Source organism: Pteronotus mesoamericanus, unplaced genomic scaffold, assembly GCF_021234165.1.
Source record: "Pteronotus mesoamericanus isolate MK-2021 breed Mesoamerican mustached bat unplaced genomic scaffold, CSHL_Meso_final contig_25, whole genome shotgun sequence".
NCBI lineage: Eukaryota > Metazoa > Chordata > Mammalia > Chiroptera > Mormoopidae > Pteronotus > Pteronotus mesoamericanus.
The window spans coordinates 28,231,402-28,250,359 of record NW_026555105.1 but is presented as its reverse complement, the minus strand read 5'-3'; the positions used below and the strand labels follow the sequence as shown (position 1 = coordinate 28,250,359).

The window sequence follows — 18,958 nt, the reverse complement described above, 5'->3', positions numbered from 1 at the left end:
AGCCCCGACTGCCCTCCGGGTGGAACACGCAGCATCCACACACATCCGTTCCTACCACCTTTCTTCCCATTTCTCCACCTTTCTCAGCTGCCTCCCATTCCCACTGGGTTTGCCAAGTCTTTGTTCGTGGAAAGACTAGGCCAACTGGCAAGATGGCAGTGGTCACTGTCTAAATAGGCTTCTCAGACAACAGAATAGAGTCTCCCCCGCCTCCTGAGGAAGCCTTACTGGGAGCCACCTCTCAAGAACAGGGGAGTCCTGCAAAGAACCGCACTCAAAATTTAAATCAAACTCCTGCTCCCCCAACAGAAATCTGCATGTGGTCCATCCGGCAAGGCTTTTCCAGGCTGGCCCATCGGCAACCAGGCCCAACAACCTTTTGTGCATGGAGGTATTTGTGTTTAAAACTCCAGTAAAAAAAAAAAATGATAGTTAAAGGGTAATTGAGCATCTGCGGTTTGTTTGATTTCTCTCATCTCGGAGCTTGGGGAGCAATGCAGATGGCTGAGGCACCACTTCATCTTGTTCCTGGTGCAGCAGCAGCTGTGAAATGCAAAACAGTGACTGTGGCCGTGAAAGGACCCCAAGGCTGAGGCCCAGGGCTGAGTCCATGCCGCTGGTCTCCTTGCCTTCCCACCAGGGGACCACTGCCCCTGCCCTAAACAGCAGGCTCCCCTTTATTTTGTTTAGTTGATAATGGAGATAAAGACGTGGCTGAGAGAAGTAAAGCAAGGTTCAAGGAAATTAGGCTGCACTTGAGACCTAATTTTAGGACAGCTAGCTAGAAAGAAGTTGATGGGATGAATAGCAATGGTAGTCATAGTAATACAGCTTTTTATGCATACGCATATCACAGGTGGAAAAATTAATCTTAAATTTGAGAATTAAAGACATTAGGATCTTAGAAAGAGTTAATCAGTTAGCTTAGACACAGGAACGTGTGTATGTGTGTTGTTTGTTTTCTTGTCAGGCCTCTTGCTATACACTCTAAGTTGTCAAGTTTACTGCATGACACTCAACATTTAGCCTGCACTCAGTAGGTGCTCAAAAACTGTTGAATAAATGACAATACCAGAACTAATAGAATCCTATGTTTTGTGAAAGTAAATTCTTTAAAAAACAACAGACATTTACTGCCATGGCTGGTATGGTTCAGTTGGTTGTGCTTCGTCCCGCAAAGCAAAAGGTTACCGGTTCAGTTCCCTGACAGGGCACACGCCTGGGTTGTGGGTTTGGTCCCCCAACTGGGAGAGGGTGCATATGCGAGGCAATCGATCAATGTTTCCTTCTCACATTGATGTTTTTCTCCCTCTCTTTATCCCTCCCTTACCCTCTCTCTAAAAATAAATAAAATCTTTAAAAAATAAATAAAATCTTTAAAAAATAAATAAAGTTTAAAAACACAAATTTACTGTTGTGAAAGTAAACTAAGTAAATATGGAGTTTTCAGATGTATGACTCAAAGTTCTAAAAGGTTTTTCCAAAAGGGTTACAGATACCTCAAGTGTCCATTTCTTCCCAATTCTTGGGTTGTTCTAATAAATAGTGAACTTTGAAAAGAAATACATGAGATGCTAAAAAGGAAAGGACTTGCCAAGTTCTGGGCAAGGAGATAAGACGATAATAGATAATAGATTGGAATAAACCAGGGGGAGTGTCCACGGCACCACAGGCATCTCCTTTTCCCTGTGTAACATGTGACTTTTATGAGGAATTGGGTCTTTTTCCTCACTGTTACCAGACAATGAAGAGATCATTCAGAGGGAAAGACTGAGGTTGACAGAACACCAAACAAATAGATAATTGAAGAGTAACCAGCTGATACTTATCAAGATTTGCTGGGATAATGAACTTCGAAGGATACCCTACTGTCAGCAGCTGAAGGCTTGGGAAGATGGACTCATTCCTGCTGCCTCTCACGGTGGAGATTGCGTCGGGGGCGGGAGCATTTCCACCTTAACACCAGAGAACAGGATTTCTTCTTCCCCCATTCAGATCTTCTAAAAAATGATTATTTAGAAACTGAGGAAAATTTAAACAATGTACATTTCTCTAGGAAGTTTCAATAAATTACATTTTACTTCAAATAAAATTCAACCTAGGTGATCATATTCAGGCCAGCTTTTAAAGCCAAAGTGAAATACCAAACTCAAGACCAAAAAGCCTCAGAAGCAATATCAGGCCAATTGTTCAAGAGGTGCCATCATTAAAACAACTTATATTTGCAAAAAAAAAAAAAAATTCATGGTTTTTCCTCTGGAAAGGCAAACTTTCTCTGCCCTTTCTCTGATTTTCCTCTTGCAGAAATGAAAAGCCCATCTTCATCATTCCCCTCTCTCCCCTGGATGCCAACGAAGCCATTTTAGGTTTGTTGTCTTGTTTCAAGAAAGCAGCCAAACTTTAGAATGTAGTGTGTTTTAATTCATTTTGAAAAACAAACTCACATGGACTGACTGATTCTTCAGGCCCCCTTACTTGGACCTGGCGCACTATGAAGTCCAAACAACTCTGCATAGTTACATTAAACGGGTTCTTGTGCTGCAAAGTCACTGGGTGCAGGTAGCAGTGAAACATTCCCAAGACAATCACTAGACATGCAGAATGCCAGCCAGAAGCATGAATCACTTTCAGGGGTCTTGCCGCAGGGAGCGTGAGGCTGTATTCTGTGTGCATTGACAGTTGTGTAGGGAAAGCCAGCTGTGTTCAAGGGAGCAAAGCACTCCCTATTCTCTGAACCTAAAGGGGTGTCTTCCCAAAAGGGGTGTCTTTCCAATCTGTAAACTATGGGTCCAGATGCCCCTCTGAGTTTTTTGTGTTGCTCCTTCAAGAGTCAAAGACAAGCCACCGTGAACATGAAAGCTGGTTGACCCCCTCTATTCCCATTCCCCATCATAGAGAGAACAACTGCCATTCACCCCGTGAATCCAGAAAATCTCTCCATCCCTGGGTGTAAGCATGGACGCCGGCCAAGCAAGCCTTGGATACCCAGGACTGTTGGACTGGAGCTATGTTGGTGTATCCCATGTACAAGGTGGTAAAGTGCTTTTGTTCCTCAGCCTGATCCAGCTGGGGCAGTGGGCCTTGGGCGCTGCCTGCCTACTGGCCCCTAGCCCATGTGCTTATATTGGGACCGGTCCCTGGGGATCTGCACCTGGTTGGCAGTCATTTTGTGGTGGATGTGGTAAATCGCCAGCGTTACCACAATGACGAGGCCCAAGATGAGCCCCAAAATCAGGGGCAAGGTTTCTTCCAGCTGCTCCCGCTCATCCACTGGGCATTTATGCTCTGAAATGGGAAAGAAGAAGAAAAGCAGTGAGGTTCTGTCAAAAGGCACTAAATTGTAAGTCCTCCTATGAAAACTAAAAGGAAAATGGAGGTAAAAATCTCTCTCAAGGAAACTTTGGGAAGACTTTTTTTTTTTTTCAGAAACAGTATTTCCCCAACCAACTCTAAGGCTGAATCATAATATTGTTGCATAATGTAAAATAAAAATACACCAATTAAATAGGGCAACATCAGTTATCAGACTTCTGGCAGATGTCAATAAAATATCTAGATGATTTTTTTCAATTTTCAGTGTTAGCATTAGACATAACCACCATCATTTTTATTGTTGGTTTAATTTTATAACTTTATTGCAGCACTTCAGTGTAAGGTACACAGAGAGAATTATACACAAATATACAGCTTTAAAAAGTCTGAAAATACCAAGTGCTGGCAACAACACGAAGCAATTGGAGCTCTTATACATCCTTGGTGGAAAATGGTACAAACACTTTGTAAAACTGTTTAGTGGTTTCTAACTGAGGCAAAAACACCTACCATATAAGTAAACATTCCACTCCTAGGTATTTACTTAGGAGTAATGAAAACATATGGATACAAAAAGACTTGAACATAAATGTTCATAGAAGCTTTATTTGTAATAGCTTAAAACTGGAAACAATCAAGTGGCCATTAAAATAGAATGGATAAATAAACTGACATATTCATACAATGGAATATTAACAATAAAAAGAAATGAACTATGGCTACACATAACAAAATGGATGAATCTCAAAAATATGTTGAATGAAAACTGTCAGACACAAAAGAGTACATATTGTGATGCCATTTATATGACATTAAAGAACTGGTAAAACTAAGTCTGTGGTGATTAAAATCATAAAAATGCTTACATCGGAGAAACAGGACATAAGGGAACTTTCAGGTGTGATAGAAATATTCTGTATCTTGATCTAGGTGAGGGTTACATGGTTGCAAGTGTAGGTGAAAATGCATTGGGCTACATACTTTACATTTATGCATCTTAATATATGTAAACATGCTAAAATTTTTAAAAGACAGTGCAGAGCTTAATGAATTTTCACAAACGAACACACCATATAACCAGCACCTAGAAAGAAAATGTAACCTACACACAGGGTTGATTCAACTTTTGCCTCTTAAAATTCCAAACAGTTCACTAGCCTTACGCCTCCATTTGAGACAGAACCAGGTCAGACCCTTTGCAGGGCTGACGAGAAGTGCCTTCCTAGAGACCAGTACACGTTTACTCAGGCCCCTTTCCTCCATGTGGGCTGACAAGGGGCCTTTCACCAAAATTATGAGCCAAAACTGGATAAAGCAGACTTTAGACATCTCGTCATAAAGACCAAGTCCCTAAGACGAGATAACCCAGCGAACATTGTTAAGCAACTGCTGTGTGCCACATGCTCCTGCGTCCCTGTTGCAACAGCCCTTCCTCTCAGCTCACGGGAGACCAACAGAAAGGAGGAGAAGGCCTGAGCCCCATGGGTCTTTTCTCTCACATAAAGAGAATCTGGAAAATTGCAGGCAGACACGCAGCTTTTAAAAAGCCAATACTTACCAGGCCTGGTCCTTAAATTAACTTTTAGCTCTAAGCACTAAGATTGTCTCATTTAGTCTCCATGTTGTAAACACCATTATACCCATTTCACACATACGGTAACTGAGGCAGAAAGAACTAAGGAATTTGCCCAAGGGTAAATGAAGTCCCAGTCTGAACTCAAACAGCCTAACTCAACAGCGTAACCAGGGCAGTACTTAGCAGACATAGCAGACATGAGCTAGGGTTCAAGTTAGGGCCAGGCCCGAGCAGACCTGAGCTGCTGGCATTCAGTGGCTGCTGAATCACACGGTGGGTTAAGAGGAGGGCTCCGGGCTTTGTGGATCTGTGTACCGGTCATGGAGGTGAAAATTCAGTGACCTAGATCTTTATTACAGAGGGGTATGAGGATACTTTGGGGGGCATGGATATGTTGATATTTCTGATTTGTAGTAATGGCTTCATAAGTGTAGTTCTAAGTCAGTATTTATCAAATCATACATTTAAATATCTACAGTTTATTGTATTTCAATTATACCGGAATAAAACTGTTTAAAATAAATATGTAAACATATACATATATATATTCCCAAACTTAAAAAATTGTAACTAGTTTTTTAAAAAAAATATTTTGGCAAATGTTAGGGATCTATTAGCACTAAAATGAGCCTTTGTATTACAACCAGAAGGACTGAAAATAATGAGTAGGGAATTTGTCCCTTTCATTTTTTGATTCTGTTTTAACGAGTGTTACACTTTGAGCATCAGCCTGTGGCCAAATATACCCATTTCCCCAGGGAAGGACTTGCTGTTGTTACAAGGTGCACTAGGGACAGCTACGCATCTATAACCCCATAGTCAGAGGCTGGTTTGTTTTTTTCCCCCATGATCCCACATTGCCTCTTTGAAGAGAACAATAAATAGAAATGGAGTTTCCTGGGGCAGGGATTTTGTTAATAACAAAAGGTTATTTGTTTTTCTCACCATAACTCACTGTTGTCCATGTTATGCTAACATGGTGGGGTTTGCTCAATTTCCGTGTGCTAACTGCAAACTCATACCTTAATATTCATAACAACCCCCTTTCAACCACAGCTGAGTTTATATTAATGAGGTGACTTTGGGAAAGCCCCTGGGTCAGCTAAGGTTGGGTGCTGGTTGCCAGGAAAACCAAGCCTGTGATTAAAGGGTTGGAACTTTCAGGCCCAACCCCCTGTGACCTGGGAGGGGAGAGAGCCTGGAGATTTAGTTTAATTGCCAATTGCCAATGATTTAATCAATCATGCCTCTATAATGGAAGTTTTTATAAAAAGCCAGAAGGACAGGGTTCAGACAGCTTCTGGTTGATGAACACATGGATATACGGGGAGAACGGCGTGCTCAGAGAGGTCATGGAAGCTCCTTTCATAATAAGTGGATGACCTAAGAAGTAAAGTATTTATCTGCATTCTATGAGCCACTCTAGCAAATTAATCGAACCTAAGGAGAAGGTCATGGAAACCTCCAATATACATTTAACAGGTTGGCTAGATTGTTGTCCGAAGTAGGGAGGAGGGATTAGTCTGTTTTCAACCTATGGGATCTGATGATATCTCCAGGTGGATTGCGTCAGAATGAAGTTGGATTGTAGGATGCACAGCCCGTGTCAGAAAATTGCTTGGCAGTTGAGAAAAAATGCCACATACTGGATTTGGTGTCAGACTCGTAGTGCCAGAAAGTTATTCTTAAATGGATAATAACTTTGGCATAGTTACGAGAAGTAACATCTCATGTCCCATCCTTTAAAGAACACAGAAGGAAAAAGCACAATGTATTTTGGTAAAAGAAAAAAAAAGATATATGTATATTTTAAAAACATATATAGTTAAATTACCATTGTGTTTCTTTTTTAAATTTTTATGTATTGATTTGAGAGAGAGAGAGAGCAAGAGAGAGAGAAACATCAATTTGTTGTTCTAGGTATTACACATTCATTGGTTGATTCTGGTCTGTGCTCCGAGCAGGGATCAAACTCACAACCTTGGCGTATTGGGATGACACTCTAATCACCTGAACTACCTGGCCAGGGCCTGTGTTTTATTTCTTAACAAAGTTTTTGTTGCTTTAGGAAAAAAAACCTGAACTAAATACAGCACAGGAAGTGGTATCTAATGGAGAATGAAATTATGGGCATGTCAAAAATAATCATGGAAAAATAGAGGATCTAAAAAAGTATCATGAAAAATACTGAATCCCCCATCCTCACTAGCCCCCTTCTACTGAGAGGTCAAATAAAGGGGAATTCCTGAATCTGCTACCATTTGTCCATCATTCTAAAATCCACACTATTCTGGAAATCAAAAGCACTTTGTTATCACACATTTGGCAGCAAAACCTGACTTGAGCTAACACTGGACTGCTTGTGATCCTCATTCATCCTACTTAGTGTGAAGACTCACATGTTTCATTGCAGGATAAAGATATGTTAATATATATTAATATATTTGATTACAGGGGACTGCCCTAACTTTTCTGGGGTCTTCCATAATACTATTGTTCCCCCTTTACCTAAGGGTATGTGTTCCAAAACCCCCAGTGAATGCCTGAAACTGTGGAGAATACATATGAAATTATTTTTTCCTATATACACACATACCTATGATAAAGTGATGTATAAATTAGGCACACTGGAGATTAACAACAATAACGAAAGCGAAATGGAACAATGATAACAATATACTGTACTACCAGTTATGTGACTGTGGCTTCTTTATCAAAATTCCTTATTGTAAAGTCCTCACCCTTCTCCACGAGAAGATGTGAGATGACACAATGCCTGCGTGACGAGATGGAGCGGTGAAGGACGGGGGCCCTGTGACGTGGCGTGGCATTAGGCTGTGAGGGTGGCTTGAACACAAGCCCCGTGGTACTGCCGTAGTCAATGTGAAAGCCTGGACAGACCCCGAGTGACTGATAGCAGGTGGCACATACAGCGTGGACACACTGGACAAAGGGGTGGCGCCCATCCCAAGGGAGACGAAGTGGGGCGGTGAGATAGTTCATCATGCTGCTCAGGACATTGCACGATTTAAAATTTATGAATTGTTTACTTCTGGAATTGCCCATTTATTATATTTAAACCATGGTTGATAGTAGGTTCCTGAAATTGTGGAAAGCTTAATCACAGAGAAGGGGGGACTACTGTACATGAACTATACATTATATTGTCTTCCTGAAGTCTATAATAATCTGAATTCTGAAAAAAAACTCAAGGGTTTTAGATGAGATATTGTGAATCCATAAATGACTTGCATTTCCCTTTTAGGTGCAAGCTAGTGTTTTCAAACTGCCTCTGACCCCCAGGGGAAAAAATGTACATTACAAATCAGAACAGATGTGTACACACATAACGGAAACCAAAGTTTTCCAAAATTATAGTTATCCTTACTTTGTGTATCTAAAAATTTAAACTCTATTCTATTCTCTTTCATTTAAAACAGTGCCGGTCATGACCCACTAAAGCAGAGGTTACAATCTTTTTTTGTACCAGTATGGTGAGACTATAACCCCTTCTCAGGATAACACTTGTAAAGATGCATAAAAATAAAATACATTAAGATTATAAAGAAAACAGATTACACTAAAATTCAGCTATAAAAATACCTTTAAATCACTTGGGATATAGTACTTTTTGTTAATACACATGTATACTGGCTGTGGCTACAAAGTAGTAAGAAGCATACTGTTACTTTACAAGATCTGCACAAACTAATGTGAGATGAAAATATCTATGATTTCTATTTGTGACAAAATCACAGGTTGTACTAATACTACTGTGGGTTGTTACCTTCGTTTTTAATAGAAGGAAATGTTAAATATTAGAAATGAGTGGAAATAAAGATGTAACTATTTTCCATTGAAATTTACAGACTCCCTGAACTCTATCCATAAACCCTGTGAACTACGGCATTAAGATCCCGTGCAATAAACTGATTATACCACTCACAGATTATAAAACAAGGGAGGGCTTAGGTCTCCGCCTAGAAGAAGCACATCTCTTGGCTCAGCCCAGACCAAATCTGGCTTTGGTTGCTCAGAGACCCTTTACTCCCTGTCCTCCTCCATAGGCCTGGGGGTCCTTCAAGCCTCTGTCCTGGATGGGCTCAGAGAACTAGAGCACCCAGCACAGGGGGTCCGGGTGATGGCCTGTGGCCGGATAAGGCAACGACCAGCATAGTCACTGGAAAGAACCAGAGGAAGACAGATCAGACACCGCAGGGGTGATCTATGGACAGCTTTCAGTTGCCCACTATGGTCACAACCACCATAAACCCGGTGCCCCCCTCCCAATGAAGTCCTGATTCATTGTGGATTCTGTTTTCTGTGTTTATTTTGCTTTGTTCCATTTGATGAGCACAGCATTTCAAAGTTGTATTTACTCCCTGAGGCAAACAAAGTCCAAGAATCCTTCATTGTACCCCAAATGCAGAGCACTGCGGCGGGCAATGGGCCAAGAGGCAAGCTGTCTGCTTTCTCAAGCTCTGCGAATGCCACAGATTATTTCTGTCCCAGGGGGAGGGCAGCCTTTTGCTGCCAGTGCTTCCTTCACTGTCTGACTGGGCAGCCAGAGGAAGGGCGTTGCCCCTCTTTCCATATTTTCTCTGGGCTGACTCTGAACTCCTGTAACCTCTGCAAAGTGTATTTTGCATACTGAGAAGTTATTCGATGAGTAGGCTTTGGAGAACTTCGGCTGGAGACAAGGAGATACCAAAATGTAAGCACTAATGATAAAAAAGGTAACAGAAGCAAGTGCTGACTGAAGCCCCGGTGTGCCAGGATGACGCATGCACAAGAAGGACTGGCACAGAGAAGCTCCACCAGGGCAGGGAAAGTTTGCATCTCCCAGTACCTAGGTGTAGCAGCCATGACCAACGTCTTGTCCCCTTGACTGTCACCACTGCCACGCATTCCCATGGATTTTGACTGCAAGGCAAGGTAGACATCCCAGAGTCAATACCTGTCCCTCCACCTCAGTGGCCATTGGAAAGGTTGCCAGGCGCCCTGAATTCATGAGCTTTTTATCATGGCTTCTTATATTCCTAATAGCATGATTGGAAGGTGTGGATGGGAGTTGACAGTTAAATGCTAGTCCCCCACCCCCGCCTCCCAGAGATTCAGAGCTTCCAAAAGTGTGACCCCAGAGATTCAGAGGGTCCAGAAGTGTGCGCAGGTGTGACCCCAATTAACTTGCTCATTAATGCACCTGTGCTGGCTGCCTTGCCTTCCTATCTCACTTTCCCAAACCCCTACCAGGGTTTTCTAAAACCACCTTGTAAATATACTACTTGCACTTATGTACTCCCTTAGGATCTGCTTCTGGGGAACCCAAACTAAAACACTATGTTCCAGGACAGTATCAGGAACACAGAATTCTATGACCGACCAGCGACATGGCCCCACACTGGGGCTCCTTATTGCACCTCCGACACAGTTCTCAGCAGTTTTAATAACGGAATTGAATCCCTCTGGTTGCTTATATAGGAGGCCCTGAAAAGCAACTACCCAGGGTGACAAGTCTCTTGGCTGGAAGGTGCCAAGCAAATCACAGGTCTACACACGCCCCTCCGATCAGCATCACCAAACCCTGCCTGCATTGCGGCATGGCAGCTAACCACACAGCACCTACTGGGGGCGGTGTACAGAGAAATGTAAGGCACGCTCATTTCCACTACAACACAAATTGTTTCTCCCACAGTTCTGGATAAAATACAGGTCAGGTGGCATCTCCCAATTACTCTGTTCGCAGCAATAATAAAAAGCTCATGAGTTCAGGGTACTCGACAACCTTTCTAAGGGTGCCTCCTGCTTCCACATGCTGATTACATTTGCTCAGCAGAAAGAGCTGAGGCTCTGAGAGGCTAAGAGCACAGGATCCGACACCCGCAGACAGGTCTGATCCCAGCCCTGGCAGCCTTCACCAGTAACTTTGCTTCTCTGAGCCTTAGTTTCTCCATTGTAAGCAGGGAGCGTAGTACCTTCTCTACAGGTTGTTTTGATTGTTTTTCCTCCTCAAGAATGAAAACGAGGCCAGTCTGTATGAGGAACTTTTAAGTGCCCATTAAACCCTAATCTTTAATACAGAAGCCCCCCTCATATTCTGTCATGTTTCTTTTGTCATTATCCATAAAAGTTGCCTTTAATTCAACCCATTACAATACTCAGGCTGATCTGTTTCTCCCAGTGCCCATCCCCCATCCCATCACAGACAGAAACCTCTGGGACCCACCAAGGGACACACAAGGAATTAACTTTGGGAGGACAAGTTAATCCACCCCAATTGAGAAACAAGGGGTGCCTTTGACGGCAGGGTGGTAGATGACTTACAAGGTGTATTTGTTATGGAAATGAGCCAGTATGGCTTCTGTGCATTGGTCCTTAGGTGGTTTATTTCCCCACTGAAGGCAGACCCATTAGCTGCCAAGGTCACTGGCGCCAAACTCAAATTTTACACATTCAATTATTTTTTTTATAACAGTCCAAAAAAGCAGATTTTAGCCATTTGGACCCTGTCTGCTTTGCATAACAAACCTCAACCAACAGCTGTTGCACATTGATGAGATAGGGCCCTGTCGCTGTAAGGTCTGGAGCCTCTTTGCTGCCCCTGGGAACTCTCTGACCCAGGGGCTCCTCACGGTCCTGCCGAGTGACACATACCACCTAGGCACATGAGCCCCCTCCCAGTACTCCTCCTCCTCCAGAGGCCCGCTGCTCTCCTTCCCCTTTGGATGGTGGTCCATGAGGCACCGCCTTCTGGCCAGTCCCATGCTCTGAGGGGCTTCCTGTTCATGCAACCTTGTCCAAGCACCATGCAATAAAGTGTGTGTGTTCCTGCCTCTCATGGTTATAACTTTTCCTTGATAAGCTTGAAAACCCCCATCCCTCCCCCCAACTCCACAGTATTCCACAGACCAGGAACATCACTGGGGAGCTTGCTAGAAATGGAGCACCTTGGGCCCTGCCCCCAGACCCGCTGAGCCAGACTCTGTATGTTAACAAGATCACCGCAGTTGCACACACACTGCCGCAGAAGACTTGTGTGCACACTGCAGTTGGAGACAAGCCGGGTTAAGAGGCTTTCACTGGGGATTAGTGTAGTAACCAAGCTCAATGCTCTAAAGGGATTTGTGTGACAAAGATGTCAATCCCCATTTGGACTGAGAGAAGCCCCTGTGAGTGTCCACTAATGTACTTCCCTGACCTTTCCTCATTTTTCTCAGCCTACAAAGTAGTCAGGTGTCAAACTGTCAGCTGCCAGGTATGACCTCCTTACACAGGGAATAGATGTATAGAAACCCTGATGCTGTCGGTCCTGCACATACAGAACCAACTGCAGGTACACATCCGTGCAGTAACAATACAGATATATGACCAGATACTGCCCCCCCCAACATACATACATACACACATGCATGTGTGCGCAAGCATGCTCCACTCACACCCACACAGGCATTGCAACACATCCAGGACCTCCTGAGTGTTTATTCTGGGGAACGGGTGGGGGTCAAAAGAAATCTTTTGAATTCCACCAAATCACATAAAATGATCTCTTACAAAACACACTTGGGGCGGGGTATGTGCTGAGAGGCTCAGCCAGGAGGAGCCAGGAACAAAAGAATCCCTACCACACAAAGGCACATCGATCCAGTGAGTGACTCTGAATGGGGCTTGCCTCTTCCCTGGAGTAGCAAGGCTGAAGCTCCAGGGTGCCGTACAGAAGGGAACATCCTAATTATTACCCAGGAGAGCCTGGGTGAGACAGGGGCAATTTGCTCCTGCTTAACACATCTGCATTTAGGAAGACACACATGCCTACAAACTCTCTAGTCTGGAAGTGGATAAAAAAACTGCTTTTCAAACAAAAGATGTCATTAAGTCCATGCCATGAACTTCAACAATTTTTAGGAAAGTAGCTCTGGTTATTATTCAGAATTCATTTTTTTCTTACAGTGTACACAATTCTAAACATCCATGAGATTTGATGTGTCTCTCCAGGAACAACGGTAAGCAACTACTTAGAAATAACCAAGTGGATTAGGGCAAGGTTGTGGTAAGAAACTAGTACAGGCAGCAATTACAGTGCCGATAGTACCAAGAGGTAAAGAAGTGCCTAGGAACAACTGACCAGCAGAAACCAAAAAGGCACTAGAAACTACTGAAAGGACCCATATAAACTCAAAAGCATCTACGGTAGGGACCCTGGGGACCGATACTACACAAGCCAGTATTTTCATACAAAATTCTGGTCATCAATAATCACAAATCCAATTACATTTAAGTATATTTAATACTTTCAGTTTAAGAAAGACACAATTACATTTATAAATACTTTGTAAAAAAATAGATTATTAAAAAATGTTAAGGTCTTGACACAGAGTTTAGTTTCAGTTTTGCAGAAAATACATTAAAATGGAATAGCCCATCGTTCCACAAGAACAGTTAAGTGTGGCACTGCTTTACTAAATCAGTTAAATTCTGATTTGTCTGGCACTGGAGCATTTGGAAGTCTCTATTAATTGAGTGCACGGCTTCAGAATATCAGTTCAGCCAAAGGTAGCTGGGCAGCTGCAATGTGCCAAGCATGGTATTAGATGCTAAAAATATAAGGATGAAAAAGAAGCTAACCCTTCTATCAGGGACATAGGAACTCTCAAGTGCCTTCTGAATAATCATGTGCTGGTGGGGGGTAGATCTATTCAGTGTAGTTTGAGTGGGAGAGGCATTTTATGAAAGCTGGATTCCTTGGGGAATGACAAGGATTTGTGTGTGACACAGATGGAGACCCCCTGATATCCTGCACATTGGAATAGCTGTAGTCACCTGGGGAGCCACAGCCCAAAAGAAGGCATCCATAAAGAATCAGAGTATCTCCGCATTTTTTAACCACAAGGAATCAACAGAATATGAAACTGTCTTTAAGAACCTCCCCCAGGCAAGAGAGACAACAAATGAATTGAAGAGTTCACTTACCCTACATATGTCCAGTGAAAATTGTTGCTAGACTCGGAGAAACTGTAGAAAGGTGGACTCGCTTCATGCCCTACCTCTGCTGGGAGGCAGAGAACCAAGAGAATGTGGATGCCCTGAATCTTGCTGATCCCCTTTCAGGGGCTAGGGCAGACTGGGGAAAAGCATGTCTTCTACAACCCAGAGGGAGCAGATCAGGGACCCATGCCTCCTTGGAGATTTGTGGGTATCCCTCTTACAAGGTGAGTGATGAATGGAGGCAGGTCTTCATAATTCTCTCTCTGTGATCCTCACGTGACCTACACACACACACACACACACACACACACACACACACTCACACACACATACCCCTATTGCATTCTAGCCATACAAAAATTTGGACTCACCATGGTAAAACCTACAGCTGGAAGTGTCTGAGCAAACATGGAGAAATTGAGGCCCACAAAAGCAAAGGCCCTTCTCTAATATATGGCTCTCTAAATAACTACCTGAGATTTTTTTAGCTGCTTTTTTGGTTGAAAGATTTGCATTGACTTTCTTACCTCTCTCCCTATCAAGGTTCTTCTTTTGGCAAAAGAAGGGAAGAAGGGAAAGGTGAAGAAATAAAGGAAGAGAAGGAAGAATGAAGTGGAGGAAAGGAGAGCAGGAAGGTGGAAAAGAGCCATTGAAGAAAATTGATATGATTCAGTTCACTGCCTTTGATCTTTAAAAATATTACAGAAGGAAGTAATGTCATGTCAGCCTGGAGGAAATCCAAGTGGCAGCAGCCTGGGACCCTGGCAGGCCCCCTTGCACATCCATCCTGAAGTCAGCCTTCCCTTCCCTCCTCCCTTTCTCCTCCCACCCCCACCCCCACCAGCCTACCTTCACTGAAGACAAAGTCAGAGACGATGTCAAAGGGCTGGATGTGGACCGCAGACAGGATCATGGTGACTGTCTTCTGGGGATCGCTGGAGGCTAGCGAAATGGTCTGCTGAGCTTGACACTCATAGGACTTTCCAGCCGGGGTGACCAAGGCTGAGAGGTGATGTGAGTTGGCTGTGTGCTTCCCAGCTGCCAGGAAGACCCAAAACAATCGTTAGGTTCCCCTCCTGCTCCTCCATGCTCCCAACCTCCCCAGCCAGAGGGTAGGTTCTTGCCTCTCAGCTCCAGGGCTGGAGCTCTGCCTATGGCATCAGGTGCTGTCAAAGAACACACTCATTTCTTCATGAGCCGGGGCTCCTTAAACATTAATATGGAATTTGGGGAAATTTTGGAATATCTTTTTAGAAGAGGAGCATGATACTTAAAAACTCTGTTTATTCTATAAAACCTTACAACCGAGATCCCAAAGACACTAGACAGTGACTTGGTTTTTTACATTTCACTCTGGTCCCCAAAGAATAAAATATCTTTTTCAAAGCCTGTCTGACTTCTGGTACCTGGGGCAGACGGCCTGGCACATGTATGTACCCTCAAGGCTGGCCTCCTTCTTCTCTTTTACTGGCCTACTTTGTTTATTTGTTTCCTTCTTCTCCTTTTAGTTGTGGGGGAAAGGGCCCTAATTTAACCAAAAATCAAGATGACATGTAGTCTTTCATGGGCTCAGTAAAAATCTTTTCTCAACTCAGGTGCTCAAAGGCCTCATCATGAGTAGATTAAACAATTTACAAAATAAGTAAATAAATTTAAATGTGGTCTTTGACAGTGCCTGCAAATGCAAACATTGTTATTTGGGGAATGGACATTCCTCTGGTCACAATAGTTTTGGAGAATCCGGGTGAGTTGTTGGAATGATGGGCAGAAAAAGCTAACACTTAGGCCACGGTTTAGAATGCGCTCTGGGGTGGCTGCAGTCCATGACTGACAGCGGGGGAGCCCTGCGGCCATGCGCAAAAAGACACTGAGGCCATCAAATCCTGACCGAAAAGGAAAGTCGTTCTGCTCCCTTCGAGTTCTGGCACATGGGGAAAAAAAAAAAAAGAAAAGAACAGGGTGCTTTGTTCTTTTCTGTGCCTCCCTAAAGGACAAATCATAAGAGGTCGTCCTGAAGCTGCCAGGGGAAGTCAGGCCCTCACAAGAGACGTCTCATCCGGCATCAGACCACGGGAGACCGGCTGGTTCTGGCCCGGGGTTCTTTTCGCGCCTACAAGGCCAGAGGTCCAGAGGACTCACTGGCGGTTCCGCTTCCTCTGTCTTGGAGAACAAGCCAGGGCGGATTCGGCCTGAGAGCGCAAAGCCATGATCGGCTCCCAGAAAATTCCTGAATTTCCTGAGGAATTCGCCCTCCACACCTGCGCTTCTCCAGTGTCCACGCTTTCCCAAGCTCTCTCCTCACGTGTGCTGACCTCTACTCACCACTGACCGCGTCTTTAAAATGGGTCTTCTCGGAGGAGTCGTAGACAAACTGAACCTTGCTCAGCCTCCACGTTGCCTCGGGTCCCTTGGACGTGTTGTGACTTTCCTGCCGAGTGGGGGAGGAGTGCATCAACCGCCCCTGCGACTTCTGGGTAGAAAAACCGAGGGGCGGCCCCTGCCCACGCCCGCCCGCGAGTCTGCTCTCCCTTTGCTCGGAGTTACCTTTACAAACAGCAGTTTGAGCGTGTATGCGCGATCCACCCAGAACACCTGCAGCTCCGACTCGTTGTGGCCACAGCGGCCCTTCACCTCAGCTCCCCGGGTCAGTGAGATATCAGCCTGTTCTGTGATCAGCTGGGAACACAGATGCCCCGCACCCCCTCAGCGCGCCCGGCCCCAGTGGGGGCTGTAAAGGGCGGCGCGTCCAAACTCCAGGTTGCACGCCTGGGCGCTCCTTTGCGCGCGCGCGCGCTCCCAGGTCCGGGAACATGCGGTTAGGTGCTGAACGTGCAGACCCCGCCGTTAGGGAAGCAGAAAGGGGGGGTTACTTTCAAAGCAGGCAGGGCGAGCAGAAGGCGTTACAAGCTGGAACCCCCATGCAGCATTCAGGAGCAGCCTGCAGGGGCTAAGGGAGCAAGGCGGGCGACCCAGATCTTCACAGGGCCTTGAGGGTGGGTGCCCTTCGCCCCTGGCGCCCTAGGAGCAAGCTGGGAGGAAAAAGGTTCCTTACATCAACATAATTGCTGGCCCACACATCATAAGGGACAATAAATTTGGCTGCAAACTCTGCCATGAGACATGTCGTCCCATTTTCCCGCACCACAAATATATCTTTTTCAGGGTTAGTGGAAAGGCCTGAGAGATTTTCCACTTCTTGTTCTGCCATGATTCGAGCCATTGTATCTGCAGGGGGAAAAAATCCTATGGGTTCTGGGCTCGGTGAGCCCACGCGTCTCGGGCAAATGGGTGGAGATCGCAGTCTGCGGGCTCTGGGGTGACAAAGTTCCCTGACGACTGCTGTGCGCTCTTGTGAGCCGTTTCTCTAACCCAGCGCCAACAAATTCAACTCAGCCACTGTTAATTTATAATACAAAAAATAAAAGTAAACATTAAGCCTTTACTAATTTATAACCCGACTGGCCTTTTTCTTTATCTTAGAATGTTACACCAAATCTTTCTTGCCAATGCTCTGACCCTACGAAGCAGGCCCGTATAGCACTCTGTCTGGCATACAGGTGTGTGGCTCTCTGGGGAATTCCTCGCCACTAGCAGAAAGGCCCTCGGTCCCCTCCCCCACCCCAAAGAAAAGAAAAAGAAAACCCTGCGAAATGTAAGCTACTGACTTTACTATGCCGGCTTCATTCCCTGCAAAGAGTGCACTCTGCCCTCGCGCCGAAACGTTACTCACGGAACAGCATCAGAAGAACTCGAAGTCTATTCAAGCTGAGAACGGCTCTTCCTCGGAGATCCATGCCTGCCGTACAGCGAATGAGGCCAGATGTGCTGCTGCAGAGGCCGTCCGAGAGGGAATCCCTTAAAATCGCCGCTGGAGTGAGCCGAGGTGAGCGAGGGGCGGGGGCGCCGAGAGGGAGGAGGTAGGGAGCGAGTGTTCTGCGAGCGCTGGCGAGGACTCGTCGTCCGGTGCCGCACCGACCGGTGCAGGCTGAACGCCAGGCTGCTCACTGCAGAGGAAGGGACCGCGCCGCGAGGGAGCTGTCCACGGCTACGATTGCTGAAAGGGATAGGTTGTGTTGCAGGAGTGATTGTGGCTTGGATTGTGCAGAGGGTCGGTGAAATTGGGGGGGGGGGGGGGGGGGCTAAAATTCTCCCTGAGTCTGTTTCCTGTTCGGCAATTGAATCCACAGAGATGATTCTGTCCTGAGAAACTTAATGGACTTATTCGATATCCCTATCAAGAACAGTTTAGATATCACAATCGCATCACTGGAGTCCTGGCTTCTGAAAATGTATCTGGTTCCTGAAAGAAAACGGTACAGCATAAATTGTTGCAGCTTTTTGGGGGTGGAGGAGTAGGCAGGAATAGAGAAGGAAAATGCTATGGCAACAGTTTCCTGCATTGGGAGACATTCCCTTCTCTCCCCTGCTCACAATGAGCTCATGGATTCAAAGTTAAATTGACACCTCCTCAAACGAGGCCATCAGTGCAGTATATCCATTCGGGCTTACTTTCTGTGAGCTCTGCTCTCTGGTTGCATGAGGACTCTGAACTTTAGGGTCATCTACCTACCCTCACTCATTACATTGTGGTTACTCTGCCAAGAGCAATGTAAATGAACCAGAAGTTTTTGGGGGTTATATAGGGTCTCTTAAGAACAATACTGTTGCATAGCTATATAAACACACACACACACACACACACACACACACACACATCTCTTCAGCCTCTGGTGAGACCGAAAAAAACAAATATTAATGGGCTAATCCCTATATTTACATTCTTAGTAGCTTACCTTTATTTTCTTCCATAAATAAGAATGAGAATACAGCTATTTCAGCAACAGACATGCCATTCTCATCAATGACAGTGATGTCCAAATATTTTATTTCTCAGAGAGTTTTATTTTGTGACTAATCAGTAATATAAGGTCATAAAACAATGTCATATTAAGAGGCAAATTACAAAGTATTTTTATGTGTGTTGTCAAATTTGATCCTCCTACAATCTTAGAAGGCAGGCAAGGGAAGATATACCTCATTGTGGTTGTACATATCCCAAAACTAAGGCTCAGAAAAATTAAGTGACCT

The 18,958-nt window shown here is 44.7% G+C and overlaps 1 protein-coding gene across 1 annotated transcript; it reads right to left on the bottom strand.

The window, feature by feature from the left end:
• Positions 1-1,965: 1,965 nt before the first annotated feature.
• Positions 1,966-17,852, bottom strand: LAMP5 (lysosomal associated membrane protein family member 5). The gene is made up of 6 exons (XM_054573506.1): positions 17,601-17,852; positions 16,923-17,095; positions 16,415-16,546; positions 16,193-16,298; positions 14,720-14,908; positions 1,966-3,285 (listed from the first exon to the last, which is right to left on the bottom strand). The coding sequence occupies exons 1-6, from the start codon at positions 17,662-17,664 to the stop codon at positions 3,107-3,109; spliced, it is 843 nt and encodes a 280-aa protein (XP_054429481.1). The 5' UTR covers positions 17,665-17,852; the 3' UTR covers positions 1,966-3,106.
• Between the last annotated feature and the right edge of the window lie 1,106 nt (positions 17,853-18,958).